Source organism: Podarcis liolepis (genome assembly GCF_965112155.1).
Source record: "Podarcis liolepis genome assembly, chromosome: 17".
NCBI lineage: Eukaryota > Metazoa > Chordata > Lepidosauria > Squamata > Lacertidae > Podarcis > Podarcis liolepis.
In genome coordinates, this window is record NC_139571.1 from 38,739,302 (window position 1) to 38,759,807 (window position 20,506).

A 20,506-nucleotide genomic window follows, 5' to 3' on the forward strand; every position below is an offset into this window, starting at 1 on the left:
TTCTTCAGAGTGCTTGGGACAGTGTAAATGGTCTCATATTATCATTGGAACAGCCCCATGAACTAGGCTAGAGAGGAGAGATGGGGATTTGCCCAAGGCCCACCCTGCTTCAGAACTGGTAGAGAAGAGTGGGGTTTGGGTCATCACTCTCCCTTTTAAAAGTCTGATCCACATAATCTGTGACACATTGACAGACATGGGTTGAAGATGGGGTTGCATTCACTCTGTGAAGATAAGCCATGACCACCCAAATCTTTCTGCAGCATCATAGCTTCCTTGTCTCTGTGTATATTAATAACTTCAAGTATGCTAAGATAACAGTTTGATTTAGATTGGAATCATTTGTGGTGGGGGAAAAATATGTAGTATGGAAAGTGTCTGCACTTCTGAAAAGCACGCCGCCAAGAATGATCTGTTAGTAGGGAAGGGGAGAAAAACAAGAATTCACTTTCAGTTGAGCCAACTAGGATTGTTTTGTTGTTACTGGTGTAATTTATGCTCTTTGTAAATTTTGAAGTGCACCTAAACTGGGAGGCTGTGTTGTTGTTTATATACATATATACTAGGAGTACAGATTCCAGGATTCTTGTACTTCCTTTCAAACCCAGCCATTGTATCTGTTAAAATCTGGCTTGAGTCAGACTGAGCCTCTTTGCCAAAATTCCTATCCAAAGGAGCCAAGTTCCTACTTTTTTTTTTGTAAAACTTCTTGGTAATATAATTTTACAGTCACAGCAGTTTACAGTTTCATTCCTACTGTGATATGTCTTATAGCTCTATTGGCAGGATTGGGAACCAACAGGAGAGTTACCCACAATGAGAGTTGATAATATAAAAATAAATTAGGGGGGGTTACAGCTTTGTCTATTTGTCAATCTGTTTATGTCAAAATACTCCTGCCACTGTTTCATAAGCAGCAGTATACTAGTTGCTGATAAAATTCCTTTGGGATCCACTGTCCTTCCCTCTCATAGTGACTCAGAAAGAATTACAGTGCCAAAGGCAAGTCAGTGGGGCTGGTAGCTAAGTGGTAGAGCCACTAGGATCATAGAATTGTAGAGTTGAAGGGTACCCTGAGGGTCATCTAGTCCAGCCCCCGCCATGCAAGTATCCTGTCCACAGTCGTCCCTGGGTGAACTCGAACCACCAGCCTTCTGGTTAACACCCATTGTACCACAGCATACTTTGCATGAAAGTCTTTGGATCATTCTGCTGTACATTTTATGATGAACTCAAGTACAGGGCATTGGACATTAGAAAGCCATTGCTGGGGTGTACTTTGCTGCAAGGGGCCAATGATCTTCATAAGGTAATTCCACATGCTTAGCTATTCCTCTTTTTTTTTAATGGCAGTTCAAGGATCAATCAACATTATATCTGCACTAGCCTTACGTGTAGAACAGTAGGAAGCGATACCCTAGTAGGATAAAGGGACTGATTCAGACATTGTGTTAAAACCATAGTTAAGGTTAAAAATCCCTGCTGCACTCCTTCTTTCTTTGCTTGGGTAACAAACCAAACAGAAGCTGGCTTTGTGTGTGTTTCTCTCCAAACAAACCATGAGTGGAAGCCAAGGCTTGCACTTTGCTTATTACTTAAGGTTTGTTTTGGAGAAACAAACCAGGAGAGCCGGTTCACACATAACTCAAAGACATCCTGTGGTCTCTTTCTTCCCCAATGTGCCAATGGAAGCAACAATGGAAGAATGCATCATGGACTTTTGAGCAGTGTACCCCAACATACCGCTTGTTCACATTAAACCCCAGTATAACCTTAACTATGCTTTAAAGTGATGTCTGAACCTGGCCATTAATCATGCTCCTAATAGGTCAGGCATCTGATTATTCTATTTTCTAGAAGAGAGGAAATAATGAATTGTAACTATGTAAGATGTGCCAAAATGATTCATTGTCAAACTGAAACATGTTTCCAGTAGTAGATAGGTAGCCGTGTTGGTCTGCCATAGTCAAAATAAAAAATTCCTTCCAGTAGCACCTTAAAGACCAACTAAGTTAGTTCTTGGTATGAGCTTTCGTGTGCATGCACACATGCACACACATCTGTGTATCTGAAGAAGTGTGCATGCACACGAAAGCTCATACCAAGAACTAACTTAGTTGGTCTTTAAGGTGCTACTGGAAGGAATTTTTTATTTAAACTGAAACATGTTAGGTACAAACATACAGTCCTTCTGGGAGAAAAGAGCTAAACAGTTTAACTAAAATAAAAGAGCATTCTACTCATATTTAGTGTTCAGCTTGATATTAGCTTTGCATTAAATTATTTCTATGTGCAGTGGCTCTTTCCTTCCACAATTTATAAACTGGACAGTTTATTAAGTATTTTTTTAAACTTCATAACATTGTGGCAAATAATTGATACTGTTTGAGCAATAGTAGGATAATCCTGTGTATGGAAATGAGTTTCAGGGTGTTGGGGATTTCTTGGGTTGAGTACAAACTACCCAGATGAATACATCAGAAGACTGGCTTAGTTTGCATGTAACATTAAGCTAAACCATGGCTTAGCACAAACCAATTAATGTGTGGGTTTCCATAGCAAAGATTCCAGTCATTTTGCTCCTTCTCTGGTTGTCCTGCTACTATTTTGCTGTAAGTCAAGCCGGATTTTGTCTTTGCATTATGTCCAAACCTGGGCTCACGGTTTATCTCCTGTAGACAAGCCATGTTCAGTAAGCCATAGAACAAACTTTGGCTACAGCTTGTGGTTTGGCAAGAGCAAGAGATATCACAAGTCCAGGTTTCGACGTAACACTAAGCAGAATCATGGGTTTACTCACAGAAATTTGGGAACAGCATGATCTGAAGCGACCATTATTTTATGTCCAGGAAATTTCTCATTTAGGCTATGCCATGGTTTAGCTTAGTGTTACATGTGGCCCAGGTCTGTGTGCCACAGTGCTACACTTTAAAAGTCCTCATGTTTTTGAAACACCCCTCCTCACTAAATGACATCGCTGTTAGGACTGGGAAAGCTAATCTTTAAGTAGAGTGGAAGCCTCCAGAATGCTGGTTCTCTCAGACTTCCTTGTGTTAGGTCATTTGAGTAGAAAACATTCAACATTTTCTGCTAAAAACTTCTGTAATTCATTGATTTGTGTGTGTATGTATATTAAAATCTGAATTAGGATCTCTATTAAAATAAAAGATACTTATGGGTTTCTGATTTATTTATTTTTTGCCTGCATATTTTTTGAAAGTTTGTGATAGTACATATTTAAGTTTTTGGCAGCAGCTGCATTGTCCATGTTTGAAGTGAAAACTATTAATCTAAGCAGCTAGAAATGCTAAGGGCTAAAAATGCTAGTGGAAGCTAGGATTCTCAGGATTTTAAGAGCATCTAGGCTGCAGAAACCAGTTTTTTGGTGATATAAATTGTTGCCCGCCCCCAATTAGTAGAATTAACTTTCAGTATAGTGTTATGTGAATACTGTTGCCCTGAGTCCCTTTCAGTGTACTTGTTTTTGGAAAGAAGATGTCTTTGCAGGTCTTGCTTTATTCTTAGCCTCTCACATTCCAAGTATTACCTTGGTGCTTAGTTAAAATAGTGAGGTCTGTTATGGATAATTTCTTTGCAACTGACGATTTTGGCTTCCTGGATTTGAAATGACGAGGCACCTTTGAACTTGCAAGAACTTAATTTTTGCAGCATTTTGACTACAAATATTTATTACAACTGCCATTCCTTCCCCTAAAGGAGACTGGAAATAGTATTTCAGGGCACTGGGAATTCAGTGTGCCCCATAATCCCTTCTCACAGAACTACAATTCCCAGGGTTTCTTGTGGGAGGAGAAATGATTCGAGTGTTAAACCAGCCTGTGCAGTGTTTCTATTTTCCAGTTCATTGCTCCCATTTCCCCATTGCTTAGGCCTCATATGATATCTTAAGGTGGTTTGTCTAAGATGCTACATACCACAGTTACTCAGATATAGTTTTCTTGGCCCTTTCCCTTACTCCCTTGTGATAATAATTGCACAAGTCCACTAATTACATGAGCTCAGTATGTTGACTATTAGAGATGAAACAGGATACCCCTTGTTGGCTATTAGAAGAAACGGGATACCCCATCTTTTAATGAAAATGCAAACTATATTGTGTTAGATCTATTATTTTAATAGATACTCGTACCTTTTTTGCCTCTATTTTGAATTCTGTACCAGTACACTGCAAGTTTAGATGTGGCTTTGAGGTACATTTCTGCATAAAGCCTAAGGTATACTTGGACAACCAAACTACCAACACCAAAGCTTATGGAATCCTTACCATTTGGTTACTATATTGATTGCTTTTTTTTTTAAGTTTTGTTTGTAAGTAGTCCAGGGAATATTTTTTGGTATTAGAATCATAGAATTGTAGAGTTGGAAGGGACTATGAAAGTCATCTAGTTCAACCCCCTGCAATGCAGGAATCTTTTGCCCAGTATGGTGCTTGAACCCACAGCCCTGAGATTAAGTCTCATGCTCTACCGACTGAACTATCCAACATTATTTTTTTCTGGCATCAGTCTGTCTTGAGAGACAATGGAGTGTGCATCCAGGGGTGAAAACAAAGCACTGGAGAATCGAAGTGCCTGATGTGGCTGCAGAAACTGGTAACTCACAACTACATTGATTTGCTGCGTTAGCAGCCCTGAAGTGACCTCTCTGGGGCGCAAGCCTGAGCAGTGCGTATGGAGGTCCTGGGTTGCCCAGAAAACAAGACGTCTTGGCCTCACCAGTGTGGTGCAAAGGAAAGCAGAGCAATACACTTGGCACCCGCTTGGCTGTGGGAGTTGCCAGAAGGAGGCATACAAGGTGCCAGCAAACTGCCTAAGGGACTCCACCGGATTTGTGTAGGGTTTACTTGTTAGCTTTTTCTTCTCCCAAAGATCTCCTGCAAGGCAGCAGGTATGGATTTTTTCTTGGGGATTATTCATAAAGCCTTTCTCATGAATGAGTATAGCCGCAAGGCAGCAGAGGTTTCAAATCAGGGTTATCCTTCTCCTAGATGGGCTACTGGTAAAGCCCGAGACTCTTAATCTCAGGTTCGTGGGTTTGAGCACCACACTGGGTGAAAGATTCCAACATTGCAGAGGCTTGGTCTACATGACCCTCATGGTCCCTTCCAGCTCTGATTCTAGTTTCCCTGGTTGATGAGCCCCATATGCCCCTCATTTCCCTCTACAGCACATGAATCCAACATTAAATGACTAATAAATAAATACAGTACTACAACTTAATGGAGCTACTGGACATCTGCCCTTCAGATATTCACATTAACATTAGATGATTTTTTAATTATAAGTTGAAGCCTAATAGCGCATTCTAGAATGTATTGCCACTTATACTATCTTTGCTTAGGTAACAGATAAAATTAACTGTCTAAAAAATTATTGCCATGAAATTCACATCTGTATAATTGATTTTAAAATAGTTGACTCTTGTGAGCCAATGGAGCAATAATAGATTTTTTTAAAAACACACACACAAAAAACACACATTGGGCTTTGTTCTACACGGAGGGAGGGCAGCCAGATGGCACAAGTTTAAGGCCTTAGTGAGATTTGACCCAGGGATAGGGTGGGGGGTTGATTATGTATTATTTCCAGTGTCTTGGGTTGCACTTCATTTGCATATTTTGAAATGGAGCTAGAGAGTCACTTTGTGAACAGTTTATTCAGCAGAATACTGGGATTGGAGTCCTAAAATCAGAACCCTGAATAATGAAATCATAACTACAGCATACAGCTGTAGTTGTACCTTGTAGAAGAGGAATAATTCTGCAGATTTGAGAAAAGAAGCTGTACAGTGACTTGAAAGATGCAAGCAAATTATTGGGTTGTTGTTTTTTAATACAGTGAGTGAATTTGAGCTGTTCATTGATTCATTCATTTGTTACATGAATAATCCCACCTTTCCTTCATAAGAACTGAAAGTGGTGTTCATGGTGTTCCCGGGCAGTGTGCAGTATGGGTACAGACAAGAACCAAACCGGTTTAAATTTAGCAAGGTGGCTATATCACATGTCTTCAGACCAGCAGGACTTTTTATATAGAAATAGATATCTAGAACTAATCTGTAATATTAAATAATTAAGATGTTTTGGGATGGGGTAATAGAAAGTTGAACAAGTTAGAAAATATTACCAGGGTATTTTGTAAACATGCTGTCAAAAGTTTCTAGTGGCATTCGTAATACTTTGAAAACGTGTAAGTGTATATAATATCTATATAATATAGAGAAAAGTAAATGCTGAGCTTGAATATTGCCCTTCATGAAAACAAGACTGGGACAGATGCTCACTAATTGGAGCGAGACCAAGACAGACAGGGAGAGTGAAAGTTAATTTATGTTTGACGGGCCATGAAATAACTTTTTCATTTTGGCCCTAGCATGTCATTCTGTCTGACTATTAATGTGAATTGCTGTACTAAGCACTTCCATCTACTATAAGATCCTCAAGGCGAGGCAACAGAATCCTGCTTGATTTTGTACATATATACTTCTGTTTTAAGGTGCAAGTCACCTTGTGAGTTTCACCTACTTGAAGTCTGTTGTGAAGAATTCTGCCATCTGTATTTAAATATTCTGCAATTGTCGTGAACAAGCACTTGGAAAATTGATAGGTGTTCAGTAATGGTGTTGTATACCTGAAGGAACGTCTCCACCCCCATTGTTCAGCCTGAACACTGTGGTCCCATTCTGGGGGTGTTCTGGCAGTTCCCTCACTGTGAAAAGTGCAGTTATAGGGAACCAGGCAAAGGACCTTCTCGGTCGTGGTGCAATCCCTGTGGAACACCCTCCCATCAGATGTCAAGGAAATAAACATCTATCTGACTTTTAGAAGGTATTATAAGACAGCCCTGTACAGGTAGGTTTTTAATGTTTGATGCCTCAGTGTATTTTATATTCTGCTTGAAACTGCCCAGAGTGGCTGTGATATAAGTAATAAATTAATAATTAACAAGATGATGATGATGATGATGATGATAGAATCTTCAGGTTGGCCACAAGTCATTGAGGATGGCAAACTATTTTTTGTTGTAGGCTACCACATTTCTGTGCTAAAAGCAAAAAAGAAGAAGCAAAAACCCATCAAGAATGTACAAAAATAAGGGGTCTTGCCGGGGGGGGGGGTTCTTTTGTGCTGCTGAATATATAATTTACACTTACATGACTAATACTTAAACACTGATTTGTGAGAATACTTGTCATAACCTAAGGTTTTAGTCAAAATATTGTGGGCAAAATGAATAAAACATTTTGGGGAATCAGAAGTGCAGGATTGAGGGAGAAAATTCATCTAACATATATATTCACAGTAGTAGATAGGTAGCCGTGTTGGTCTGCCATAGTCAAAATAAAAAAAATTCCTTCCAGTAGCACCTTAAAGACCAACTAAGTTAAGGTGCTACTGGAAGGAATTTTTTTTATTTTGACTATGGCAGACCAACACGGCTACCTATCTACTACTGGAACCATGGAAGGCACCACATTGAGCCGCATGAAATGGAAGTCCATCAACCTCACCTAACTTAGTTGGTCTTTAAGGTGCTACTGGAAGGAATTTTTTTTATATATATTCACGTTATGAGAAGTAAAGATGCATTCAGCTACATGGGCTGCTGTGCAGACTGACATGAGCTAGTATGTTACAACTAATGGGCTTCTTATATTCATGCATTGTTAATGTCACGCTCAGACATGTGCAGCTTATACTGCAGTCTAGCATGTAAAGTTACCAGATATACTCAGTTCTGCATATAGTAACTGATTATATTGGAGGTGGGTTTCCAGGTCTCACAACCTGTCAAGGAAAAATGGTACATGATTTTGGAAACCCATGTCTTATTCTTAAACAATATCCTTTATTATAAGCTTTAAAATGTACACTCCTTCATTGTGGGACTTCAAATATGGCATAGAATGGTCTTGATATTGTGGAACATCTAGAGAATTGTATTAACTTTAAGGTGAAACCACACATTCTTTAAGATCTCAGGTGATCTTCCAGAAAAATTATTATGGACAACAGGAACAGCTGGTTGCCTGGTATTTTTATTCTCTGGGGCCAATATGGCAATAATGATGCCAACTGTCTTATAATGAAAACAGCATTCAAGTAGTTGGCAGTTTCCAATTAGTTGCTCCGTTTACTGGAAAGAACAACTTTCAACAGCCTTATAGGTTTTATTTCACTTGGCAGTAATTGGAGTAGGTGAACAACAACCGGCTGGAGTTTACAATGCAGGGCTGGCAGAGAGGCAACTGATATGTGAACTGGAGAAGCAGCAAAAGGAGTGTGATCAACTCTGAGAACAGCACCAGAGGAAAGATTGCACATTCTATTTTCAGAAGTGGTATATATCCATATTCAGACAGACTATTTAATAAGATTTCTTTCCCATCCTCAACAGAAGATGCCGGGGTGGATTACAGCAATAAAATACACAATTTTAAAAAGTTGAAACTATTGCACTTAAAATCATTCCAAATGGAACAAAACTGTATAAATTCAGCGGAAGAGGTGTCCCACAAAACAAAGGTGCGAAATCCGTACAACAAAAATGCTAGATGCACCTTTGTAGACAGGGTTCCACAATGTAGGGGCTGCCATAGAGAAAGTCCTCACCTGGGCTGCCATTTCCTGCACTTTTGAGGGTGGTGGCACTACCAAAAGAGTCCACTCTGCTAGGCCTGGGTGACATATCAATATATTGCCCAGGACCGGTATGAGAGGCAGACTGTGGTGGTGGTTTCACTCAGTGGTATATCACTAATGAAACCGCCATCACTCATGAGTCTCTCCAGTGCCCTGCGAGGCGAGGCAGAAACAAGCTTCAGCTGGCCGCTGGAGCCAGAGGGACTCAGAGCCTTGGCTGTTTCAACAACAATATACCGCTGGCTGAAACCGCCATCACGGTTTGCCCCTCATGCCAGCACAGAGTGAGAATCAAGATGCATCAGCCAGGCACCAATACAGCTTGTTCCTCCCTCCTTTATTTAAAACTTCTTGACTGAGGAATGCACGGCTGCTCTCACCTCAGCCAAGCAGATTTATGGAGCCCCTAACCCACCACTGGTTCGCACGAGCCAGGGATGGGGGTTCTGTTAAACTGTAACTGCTCCGGGCTGAAGAAGCCCCGATCCTTCTCCTGCTTGCACATGAGCAGGAGGAGGATCTGGGCTCCCTCAGCTGGGGAGCAGGAGGCTTTGCGCTCCCCGGCTGAGGTGCGCAAATAAGCCCCTGTCCCTCTGGCATGCGCACACACCAGTTGGGGACCTTGCTTGGCTAGGGGGCGAGAGCCTTCATGCTTCCTGGCTGAGAAAGCCCTGCCAGTAAAGGCGAAGGGAGCCCTGGCGACAGAACCTGTAGCAGCACTCTCTCCATCTTTGGGCAAGGGAGGGGGTGAACAAGCAGCCTCTTTCTCCCAGGAGGAGGAGAACTACCCCCTGGGAAGCTGTTAAGTGTCCACTTCTTTTTCACCTGTATATTTTCTTGTTGAAACACCTACCACGATGTCAATAAAGGTATGGCAATTTATCGCACAGCCCTAGAAGGAATCGAAGCCCCCTATCTGATAGTGACCAACCTGATTTCTGAAGGCAGGGACAACTAGAGAAAGATTGGTTGGCTTAGTCAATGGGCTTGTATGGGAGAAGGCAGTTCTTCAGTACCCTGTCCTAGACCTTTTGAGTCTTTGTAAACTAAAACTAGCACTCTGAAGCTTTGCCAGAAGTTAATGAATATCTAAAATGAATCTCTAGATAGGCAGGGAAAGGTTGCTGTTTAAAGTCCTGGAGAGCCACTGCCAGTGCATGTGTAGACAATATAGCTAGATAGACCAATGGTTTGTATAAGACACTTCCCTATGTCCCTAGAGACCCTCAGTGTTTCTGCAGCTGGAGTAACGTCCACATCAGTTCTAGCCTTCAGTCAGTTCTTTTTACCTTACACCAGTACTTTCCTGATTATTTCCTTGCATCATAGCAATGTTCACCCATTCCTCTATTTTTACATTGTCTTCCCAGAGTCCTCTGGCCTATTTAGAGTACTTCTCCCTCCCCCATATCACGACTATGTCTACAGTCAAAGTAAATTTTGCCTATGAAGCCAATTCTAGCTGTCCACATTTGGGGAGGTTTGTAGCTTGTTTTCTGAACAGGGTTGAATTGCTGTTATATGGCAAGTTACTTAGAGGTCCCCTGAGCTAATGTTATAACTGCTAGAAGGAAAGTCTGTATGCACTGATAAAAATAATTGTCAGTTTCCTGTTTTGAACTGTGCATTCTATTGCTATGGCATATTTTGTCTGGGCCACTTGACCAGGACATTCCTTTAACAGAAGAGGCTCCTCTGTAGAGTTTATTATGACAATGTTCAAGGTGGTGAGATGATTCGTGGGAGCACAGAGCATAGTTTTCTGGATTATTATTTTTTTGCCATTATTAAAAGAGGCAGCTGGTTAAAATGTAAAATATGAGGCGTTTTCAGATATACTATATGAACTCCATATATAGATACTTGCATGAATGAATGCTGGTCTGGTTCACCAGCTGCATCCCCCCTCTCCCGTTCAACATAAATGTACATATAAGAAGGTGCTATTTTGTATTATTATGTTTGACTGTATTCACCTTTTCATTGTTAATTTCTTTAAAAATTAAAACTATAAATATAAAAATTGAAAAGATCAAGTGGAGACAAAATTCTAAATAGTATAAACTTTTTTCTGCTCACCTAAATACAGAATGGTTGTACTGCAACTTAGATGTGGCTTTCACAGATGGTGCATGACAGCTGAGTTGTGCACATGGGCAACAACACAAATCTGTTTCCTCACCCTGTGTGAATGCTTGAAAGTCAGAGCATTAAAAATACATTTTGATTGGTATAAGTGTACTGCAGGGGAGTTCTGTTTGTTAAATAGGAATCACCCATCGGAAGGTAGTTTCCCAAGTATTTCGTGGTATGAAATTGGGGTGGAGGGTCCTGCTGTTGACAAGATAATGTCAAAAATTCCACTGAGGATATGTAAGCTTTGATCATGTCTAATTTAGCTTTCTCTAGTTCAGCCTTCGGTTTTTCCTCTTCCCCCCACCCCTGGCAGCCACGCACACACATACACCTACATGCATAACTTTGCTTATGCTGTTCTAAAATTCCCATTCTCCTGTAGGGGAGAAATGTGATCCTGTGTGGGTTGTCACCGCCCATCTCACCACTGGTTAGAAAGTATTTCTGTACCGTCATCATAACATATCAGTGTTGTGTACAACATAAAGACATAAAATACCATTAAAACCAAGACAAATAATAATTTAAGTGATTAAACTACTGGGTAATCAAAAATTTATACAACTACTGTTATAAGAACAGCCTTCAAGAGACAACTGAAAGTCAAAAGTAAGAGTGCCTGCTGAATCTCTTTTGGAAGAATGTTCCGCAGCAAATTTTATCCATATTGGATATAACTGGGGGGAAGCTGCTCATTTTGCTACACCCAAATCCCTCCCTCCTTTCTGCAAAATGCCTGCAACAGGGTGCTTTGAAGTAGCAAAGGGGGACTACTGCAGGCACTTTCTCCCTCAAACTTAATTGCCTCTCCCCTCCTTTATCTCTGCCAGAATTCTGACATAATTTCAAGCCACTAATGTGAATATATCACTAATGTGAATATATGTGAACAGACAATAAAATAAATAAGACTTTTGGAGTGCATTGAAATAAAAGCAACTGTTTTGTAGCACCTCACAGGTTTATGTGTCATAAGCTTTTGTATACCCAAAGTCCATTTCATCGCAGACCTAAATTGGTAAAACTTCTGATGTAATTTGTCAACATGAGACAACTCTCTTCCTCTTTTCACCTGACTTGTTCATAAATATTTGTCCTGTTTGGCTTTGTTTCATGAACCAAATTCAAAGGAGGAGGAGCGATCGGACAAATCAGAGCATTTTTTGAGTTTTCCCATTTTTGTTGGTTTTTTTTGCTTGGGGGGGGGTCAAAATTCCATGGTTAGGAATCAATTAGAAATAGGAAATTGTCAACTTGTTATGTGAACGCTTGCCTAACAGATTATTTCCAGGGAAAGCATTGTTTTGGTGAGCCAGACCTGCATATACTGACCTAGATGGTCCATTGGTCAGACTCACTATAAAACAGCTTTCTATGTAAGTCTTCAGAGCAGAGCTAACAAAGAGAATCTGGCTACAAAATAAGTATCAAACGTGACTAGGAACTTGCTTAATCATAAGGGGAAAGTGGAAGGCACCACCCCAAACTGTGGAATGCCCTCCAGGAACCACTGGGGAACTAGTTTCCTGTAGCCTGAATGTGAAAAATGTTAAGTATTCTGAATGGAAAGCTGTAACATTAACTTATAAATAAGGTGGAACCACACTCCTTGAAAGACAGCAGTCAGGATCTAGAGAAGATTGAAAGTGGCTTTCTGCATTCAAGGGGGCATTGGACATTTGTTTCTCAAACTGCAGCCCTCCTTGTTGCACATCAAGCTTTGTTCCTAATATTGAGGGGACTTGCAAAAGCAGCTTGTGATACGGCATGATGGGAATAAGCTGTTTGAAGAAAAACAAGGCCAAAATCCCACTGGGCATGTGCAAGCTCTTGGGCTTGCCAGAAGCAGCTTGTTGTGTCCCCGTATATTTTGTGCAGCCATGACGAGAACTGTGCTCCAGTAGCTGTGGTAAAGCCAGCTAGTTTGCTAGCGAGGTGGCTCAGGCTTCAAATGATGTGAACTGGCTGTAGTCCATGAACAAACAACATCCAGAGGCCAAGTACTGGGTAGGGCTGAACATGTTTTTACTGAATGCAGAATAGTGGCTTCATAACAGAACACTGTTTTTCCATACTTCGTGCTGATCAGGGAGGAAAAGGAGGGGGAAGAGCAGTAATGTGGGGAGGGGAAGGGAAGGGAACTCCAAACCAAAAGAATTTCTGTGGCATAATGCGACTAGTAGCAATTGCTGCAGGACATTCTACAAGCTATTTTTTCAGCTTCATGGGCTAGCAGTGGCATTTCAAGTGTACGGGTGGAGGAAAGCATGAAGGGCTCTTTTAAAGCATCACGTTTCTTTTCCTCTTCAACAGTTTGGTTGAAATAGTTTTTTTTAAAATACTTGAAATTAAATGCAGTTGAAGAAAACAAAAATGCACACCAAGTGAAAGCCATGCTTTGAGAGAGAGACTGCTCAACTGGAAAACTCTCATGGCAGTGTACATAATAAAATTATTAATACATAAAATCATCAAGCTGTTCACAAGTATACATAAATAATTATCAACAAAATATGGATAAAATCAGAAAATCTTTTAAAAACAAATATAGATAGCTAATTGTATGTCTGGGGAGGTTTTCTGAAATACATAAGGAGGTTTTCAGCAGGGATCTAAAACAATATAGTGAGGGTGCCTATATAGGAAGTGTCTGTAAAACAGACATTATTTTAGGTTTTGGGAGGAAGGATACTGTACTTACTTGGAGGAATGTTCTGGTAAAATCTGTTTTGCAGTCTGTATCATTTTCAGTGTGCTGGGAGTGTAAGCTTTCATGTTACAGGGAAATTCTTGTCAGGCATAAGTATTCAAAGCAATAAGAGTGGATTATAGCATCTAGATTTAAACATTTTGATACAATTTGAGAGCTTATGACATTAGGTGGTCCAGGAAAAGACCGCATCATTTACACTATGGTTTTGGGGAAACCAGCATGGACACAAAACTTTGGTCTCTAAGAAGTAGGTTGTTACAAATCTAGTGTTAAGGATATGACAATCTAAATACTTTGTTTTAAATAGTACCTTGGCAACAGATTCAGTTCAAAGAAGCCATATCAATGACCGACTGGCTATGTTTTGCCCACACCTCTTAATATTTATGCAGTTGTCCTCATGTTGATGGCTTTGGGGTTTGCTGTTCTGTAGGGGTGTGTGTGTGTGTGTGTGTGTGTGTCTTCAAGGGATGAACATACACATGCAGTTCAGAACTGGTCTAACTTCTCCAGTAGGTTTCTATATATACAGATTGCCACAGAGAAGAAAGTGTACTTCAGTATTAAAGTTCTATGTTTAGTATTATAATAAAATTGCCTATCCTTCTAGTTACTATTCTCCCACACATTTGTAATCTCTGTTAAGAGCTGGAAGGGATAATCTGTGAAAGGCCCCTTGCCCTCTTCTTCTTTCTGCATCACCCCTTCTATCTTCCTTAGAGGAGGAACAGAGATCTGAATTTATAAGCTAGCATAGGGCCTCTGAAACTAGGCCAAGGACTGCACGAAATCATATTTAGGGTCACATGTCCACCCCCATCTATAGGACTGCTCTGAAAGTTAGCAATATGCCTCTTCCTTTTTGCATAAGATCAGCCCAAGGCAAGTGGCAATAAGAAAACACATCGTATGCTGGAAGGCTATAATGGACAGTTATGTACATCTTGTGTGTTACACAGTTCAGGTTAGATATTTAACTGAGAAAAGGTTGCTGAACTTTGCCATCGATGTCTACTCAGAAGTAAGCCCCACTGAGATCTATAGTACTTACTATCGGGGGTGGGGGTGGTGATTTTATCCTGTAGTAGGGTTTTGGGTTTTTTTGTAAATAGCTTTAATTTTAAAGAGAAAATACAGTATCAAAACAACATGCTTTTTACATGCACAAAATATTGTTTTGAAAAGAGTACAGAATAAGAAAGAAAATAAAAGAAAGAATTGTTAAAACAGAAAAACCAAAGGGTACTGATAAAAGGCGTATCATGCAATTCTTGAAGAGTAAAGCATTCTACATTACCTTTATGTATTGCTTGCTATAAGGGGAGAGGAAAGTGGAGACAGTATCCTGTAGGATTTTATATTTAGTCATTTCAGAAAGTATACATTGTATTTTTAAGCAGCACAAGTTTACCAATACTGTTAAGTGCATATATACACATAGAATAAAAGCATACATTAAAATCAGTAAAGGTATTTTGTTTTGCCTTGTCATCCAAGCTGCTTTAGGGTCTGCTTAAAAAGTAAATGAGCCTTTTTCCACCACTGCATATATACGTGCATCTTAATGTATTGGCGGTAAGACATGTGCTAACCTCTTCATTGTGCACCCACCACTGTTTTATTACAGAAACACCTTAGAAAGTGACAAAGGAAACAGGAGAATAGACTTTTATCGAAAAGCTGAGGGAGAATAAATGGCAGAGGTTCTGTGCTCTTTGGCTCACTCTGGCTTAAGTAGTTACATTGAAATTGTCAATTGGAAATGAAATTGGCCACTGTTAAATTCATAGCAGTTTGAGAAACTCATGAGAGGCACGACACTTGGTTATTTATCTGCTAACATTTGTACTATATCTTCTAAGAAGCCCATACTTGATGCTTTAGTCTGGCAACAACTCTGTGAAGGTAGGCTGATGCAAGGAGGCAATGGTAACTTTCCCCTAAATCCTCTCCATTGAGCCTTAAAAGCCGAGCAGATTCTCTGAACTAGGTTACCCTGCATCTCAGAACTTAGTTCTGTAATCATTGCACAAATGTCTCCCTTAACTTGTGCTTGTGTATTCTTGTAATACAAATATTAAGTCAGTGAACAAGTGCACATTGTTAATCTGGAGAAAATGTTTTGGCAGTTCGTGAAGAAATGTCTTCCTCCTGTCCTAGAATCACAAAGACAGAAGCCATGATAGCTAGATTTGAGTATACAGTCTGTGTTTTCAAATGCATTTTTTTCCTTTGTTTACTTGCAGGTGGTGTCGGTGCTTCCTTCCAGTGCCAGTTAATCCATCAAGACCACATCTGTACTGATGACAGTGACAAGGTAACTGAATTAAATGAGTTTCCTTCAGGTATTAAAAGTGTCAATTTTATGCAATTGAAAGTCTTGTTTAGCTGAAGTTTTATAGCAAAACTGCTTATTTGTCTCAAGAGGATGTTGGTCTTTATTACAAAGGTGTACTTTTGTGCCAGTTGTTTTGATTTTTCTATTGACACCACCCCCATGTGACGATGGGTGATAATTTGTACACAGAGAATTTATTTTCTTCCTCTCACAAAGTAAAGCTTCTCTCATTTGGTTACTTTTGCCTTGCAAAGTATGAAGGAGTGTTGTGTGTGGGAATTTTCGGTTTCTGTTATAAATATTCCCTTTGATTCAGAAAAGGTTTGGGTCTCCTTTCCTTCACTCCCAAAACTCACTTTGGGCCCACTCAAACACTGAGATCGCATGGGTATGTGGTTGAAATGCAGCGTCGTGGGTAAAATGTGATAAGTTGTTTGTGTAAGCTGCTTCCTATTATGTAGATTTTAACTATACTGATGCTACTCTTCAAATATGGCAAATGTGTGGTTAGCATAAACTGTTGGTGCGGAGCTCTTTTCAGATTATAAGTTAATGCACACTTCTCAGATTATAGGACTAATTTCCATGGTTTTCGGAGCTTCACTAGAAGGAGAAAACAACTACAAACTATTGAATAAGTCAGTCACAGGAGAAAATTGTATGCCTCTATAAGCTCGTCGCAACTTGGAAGCAGTAAAGAGGATAAACTGCATAGGTGTCTCCCTTTCCACACCCCATGCCCTGGACCTAGGATAAGAAGGTTCTCTCACCAGCTCTTCTGGCTACTTCAGGCTATGACAGATGAAATGGTCTTGTTCTTAGTCACCTTGGATTATCTGTACAGCAAATTCTGAAGTTGAGAAGCTTCTCCCTTAGAGCTGTAAATATTATTCTGTGCGTCTCTTCCACTCAACCATTCAAGGGAGAGGGGAAATGTACTTGCTTCTGAGCTAAGGACTTTAAGAGGATGTGGTAGCTACCTTCCCCCACTGCTTACCATTCAAGTTCTTCTGGTGGATAGGGAAGGTGACAGTTCTCTCAGGTTGGAGCAGGGGTAGAGGTTCCAGAAGCTATGAAATCACTTCGGGGGGAAATTGAGTACTGTGGGCCCAAGGAATCTCATGACAGAACTGAAAGAGGGTTCAGATCTTAGCTTAGTGATGAATAGGGTAACTTTGAGGTGAGGGATTGCTTTCTCTGCTTTAGTTGCCCAGTTGTAAAATGAGGAAAATAGTGCATAAAGCTGGCTGCGGGGAGAGAGAGATGCATGGAAAGCACACCTGAATAATCACATACAATATAAGTACTTAAAAGAAATTACTATTTGAGAAGTGATGTTTTTGCGTTTGCACTTTTTGTGCCTTGTTTTTAAATATGCTAATATGCATTATTTCACCTTTTCCTTTTTTAAATTTCATCTTTGGTTTTAAGAGCAGTTGAAGTAGCATTTGTCCTCCATTAACGATGGTGGCATTTTGTTGTCTTTAGGGAGGGTGCTCGATATAGTTGTTCTCACATCACATTTTGTGTGGAAACTGGCCACAGTTAGACTAGGTTTTAGAAAGAAGAATGAATAGGAGGTACAAGTCCTGGTCATCTATTTATAAATGCTTTTTCATATCGGTATGGAATTCATTTGTTGTAAACCAGGGTCTAGAATGTAAAATACATGGCAAAAGAGTTTTGAATAACATCAGTCGTCATATTTCCACTTAAATTTATTGATTTTTCTTTCACTTGGACACTGGTGGTGGTGGTGTGTGTGTGCATAGACATTCACTGCTGATTCCATAGGAAAGATATGTGATTGCACCCACCCATGTGGTTTGGTCATAAGATAGTCACCCAGCTGCTAATGGATAAATAGATCTCTTATTGTTAGGAAGACATATAGATATGATCTGAGATCAGCAAAAAGCGAGAGTTAGGCTTTTAATGTGTGGCCTTAGGAGAATATATGTCTGAAGCATCACTGATACTCCTCAGAATCTTTTAAGAGTACCACTGATTCTTCAAGACTTTGTGCATGTTTTCTAGCTGAAATCTGCTTGGGCTTTAGGAGCCAGTATATCTGAACTTGTCTGCTGTAATAAAAAAAGAGGTTTGAAAAACTGCTGCTTTAAGTGCATCAAGCAAAACAGGTGACAGTAAAACTTCACTTCTGAGTATTGCCTTCAGTTTTTTAGTGTGATCGTGACTTCACATGTAACATTTTTAATGTGCTATTTTAAGCGTTTTTCAGTTTGCAGCTCCCTTCTCACTTATTTTGACTAACCTTTGTTTTAAATTCAGTCATTAGTTATTTTCTATTTGTGGCATCAACAACACAAACTTTCCTGCAGAGTGTTTTCACTGAAAATAGTGTCTAAAGCTGAAGTGTGCCCACCCCCACCCAGCATCTTATCACTGATTCTCTTTGATTTGTGCTTCACTTCCTGGATTCTCCACAGGAAAGTGTGTTTCCTGTTAAAGAGCCGCTTACCTATCAGTTTATTTAATTAGAATTTACCATATTTCAACATCTTGCAGCTCACTAGCAACATCCCTTCAGTCGCCTTACCCATGCGAATTGTTATTTACTGACAGGTATTATGCTAGATAAACTAGAGTTGATTAAAGGCAACAGGTATAGGGCTGCTCTGGAACACAGGGGGAAAAGATGGTTAGGGTGAATTTAGACTAGTGGATTTATAAAGTTAGGTGAATTTATTTGAATATATTTCTAGATTTGGAAAGCTCTGCAACATATTCTACAGATCATACAGAGGCAGAGCCTAGAAAGGCAGAAATATAACTGCATTTTAAAGGCAATTCAATAACAATAGAATCTGATTTATCCTGCTTTCTTCCTCCCATTACTGTGCTAGATAACTGCTCTGCAGAATGTTCTTACTCCTGTGAAGTAAAAAAAAACAACATACAAATATTCTTTCTTTTTAGTTTCTCTTCATTTTTTCCTTATTTTGTGTTGTCTACCAACTTTGCCCTTTAATATTTTAAGTTCTGGTTTTTATAGCCACCTCTTCATCCCTATCCTTTCTATTTCCATGACAACTCTGAAGATCTTCTATTGTGGCACCTTGATTTGAGCATGCTCCAGTGAGTTTCATTGTTGTACTTTACTCTAATTCTGTGCTTTTCCCCAAAAGTTTTTACTTTTTAGTTGATATTTTAGAGCCTCTTATTAGCATGGAACTGATTGAAGGATTATTAATATTGATTTCTTGGTAAAGGGTGCCTAGTTTTAATTATGATATTACTTGGGACCTATTTCTCTCAAGGATAGTTTGTGGTTCTGTTGTTACTTTATCAAAGTCAACCAAACTGTCCATTTTAATTTGGATTAGTGATGCCCAGTGCTTCAAAAAAGCTCTTGGAAGACTTACTGAACTATAAGTTAATATAAGTATTGTTTGGAACTTTCCCCTGATATTTAGGAGGAAAACAGCACTATCTGGAAATTGAAATGTGTCACTGCCTAAATATTTTCCACACTTAAAATACTTTACTTTGATTCAGGAAGGAGCACAGTCAGTATGATTTAAGAAATCCTATAATCTAGCTTCCACTATTGATAGTTTTTTTCTTTTCTTGCATTCTTCTGATGTATGATTCCTAAAACTACAGGATAGGTTGAAGAAGAACTCTGCTAAAACGGATTTTGTGTTTTTGTTAATGTACCCCTTCAAAGCTTGCAAAGGGAGGGGAGGCTGCTTGGGGGTCTATGACAAAAGGCTTGGGAAATGAGCATCTCTCCTAACAACTGTAGCTTCCAGCACTGTGTATATTCACTTGACTTAAGAGTTCTGACATTTCAGCACAGTACAGAACTGAACTATTATTGCTCCATAAAATAACTTGGAACCTGTAAATGAAAATACTGTTGTGTGTATCTTTTTAAAATTAAATGACATTTCTGTGCCAGAGAGGCAGGTTTCATTGCTTTCTAAAAGGCAAGGAAGTTGCAAAAATGCTGTTTGGTAATGTTCCCCGGAGGTAAGACCAGATAGGAAATAATTTTATAGGGCTAGTGAAACTGCATTTTGTGTATTTTTTTACATCAGGCAGAAGTAAGTGTATATCACATATAAAAAAGAAATGTTGTCAGTGGTTGTATTATTCTGCTGTAACACACATACACTATATTTTATTTTAAAACATTTCTCAGCTGCTGTTTTGAAGCTTAAGGTGGTTTACACAATTAAAACAAAAATGAAAATACAGAATAGACAGCAACTGGGGGGGCAGGGGGGAGAGCAAGCCAAAAGCCAAACAGAATAGATGTGCTTTACAACCCTTACTAAAGGCTAATATGGAGTGGGAGCGACACCTCTTTGGGAGAGATCATGCCCATAGCATTGGGGGAAATGTATATTGATTGCTTCTAGCTGCAACGGTTTGCACTTCGTGTGCAGAAGGAAGACAAAGCAGGGACTGATTAAATGACTGAAGATGGCATGGAGAGCTATCTAAACACAGAATCCAGATCAGACAAAATCAGTGTGCCTTTAATTCATTTAGTTCACAAAATGTTTTCCAGGAAACCCTGTGATTCTTTAGAAGCTCCTAAATGAGATCAGAAATGTTGAGGTGACTTAGGAGATCATTTGCCTGCCCACCATCAGTCGTGTGTGTGTGTGTGTGTGTCTGTTATGCC

General features: G+C 39.6%; 1 protein-coding gene across 2 annotated transcripts in view; it reads left to right on the top strand.

The window, feature by feature from the left end:
- The window catches only part of RNF38 (ring finger protein 38), an 80,852-nt gene that overhangs the window by 27,999 nt on the left and 32,347 nt on the right, over positions 1–20,506 (top strand). For both annotated transcript variants that reach the window (XM_083481785.1, XM_083481784.1), the window contains exon 2: positions 15,758–15,828. In XM_083481785.1, coding sequence (XP_083337911.1) covers positions 15,758–15,828 — 71 coding nt within the window. The remainder of the gene's footprint in view (positions 1–15,757; positions 15,829–20,506) is intronic.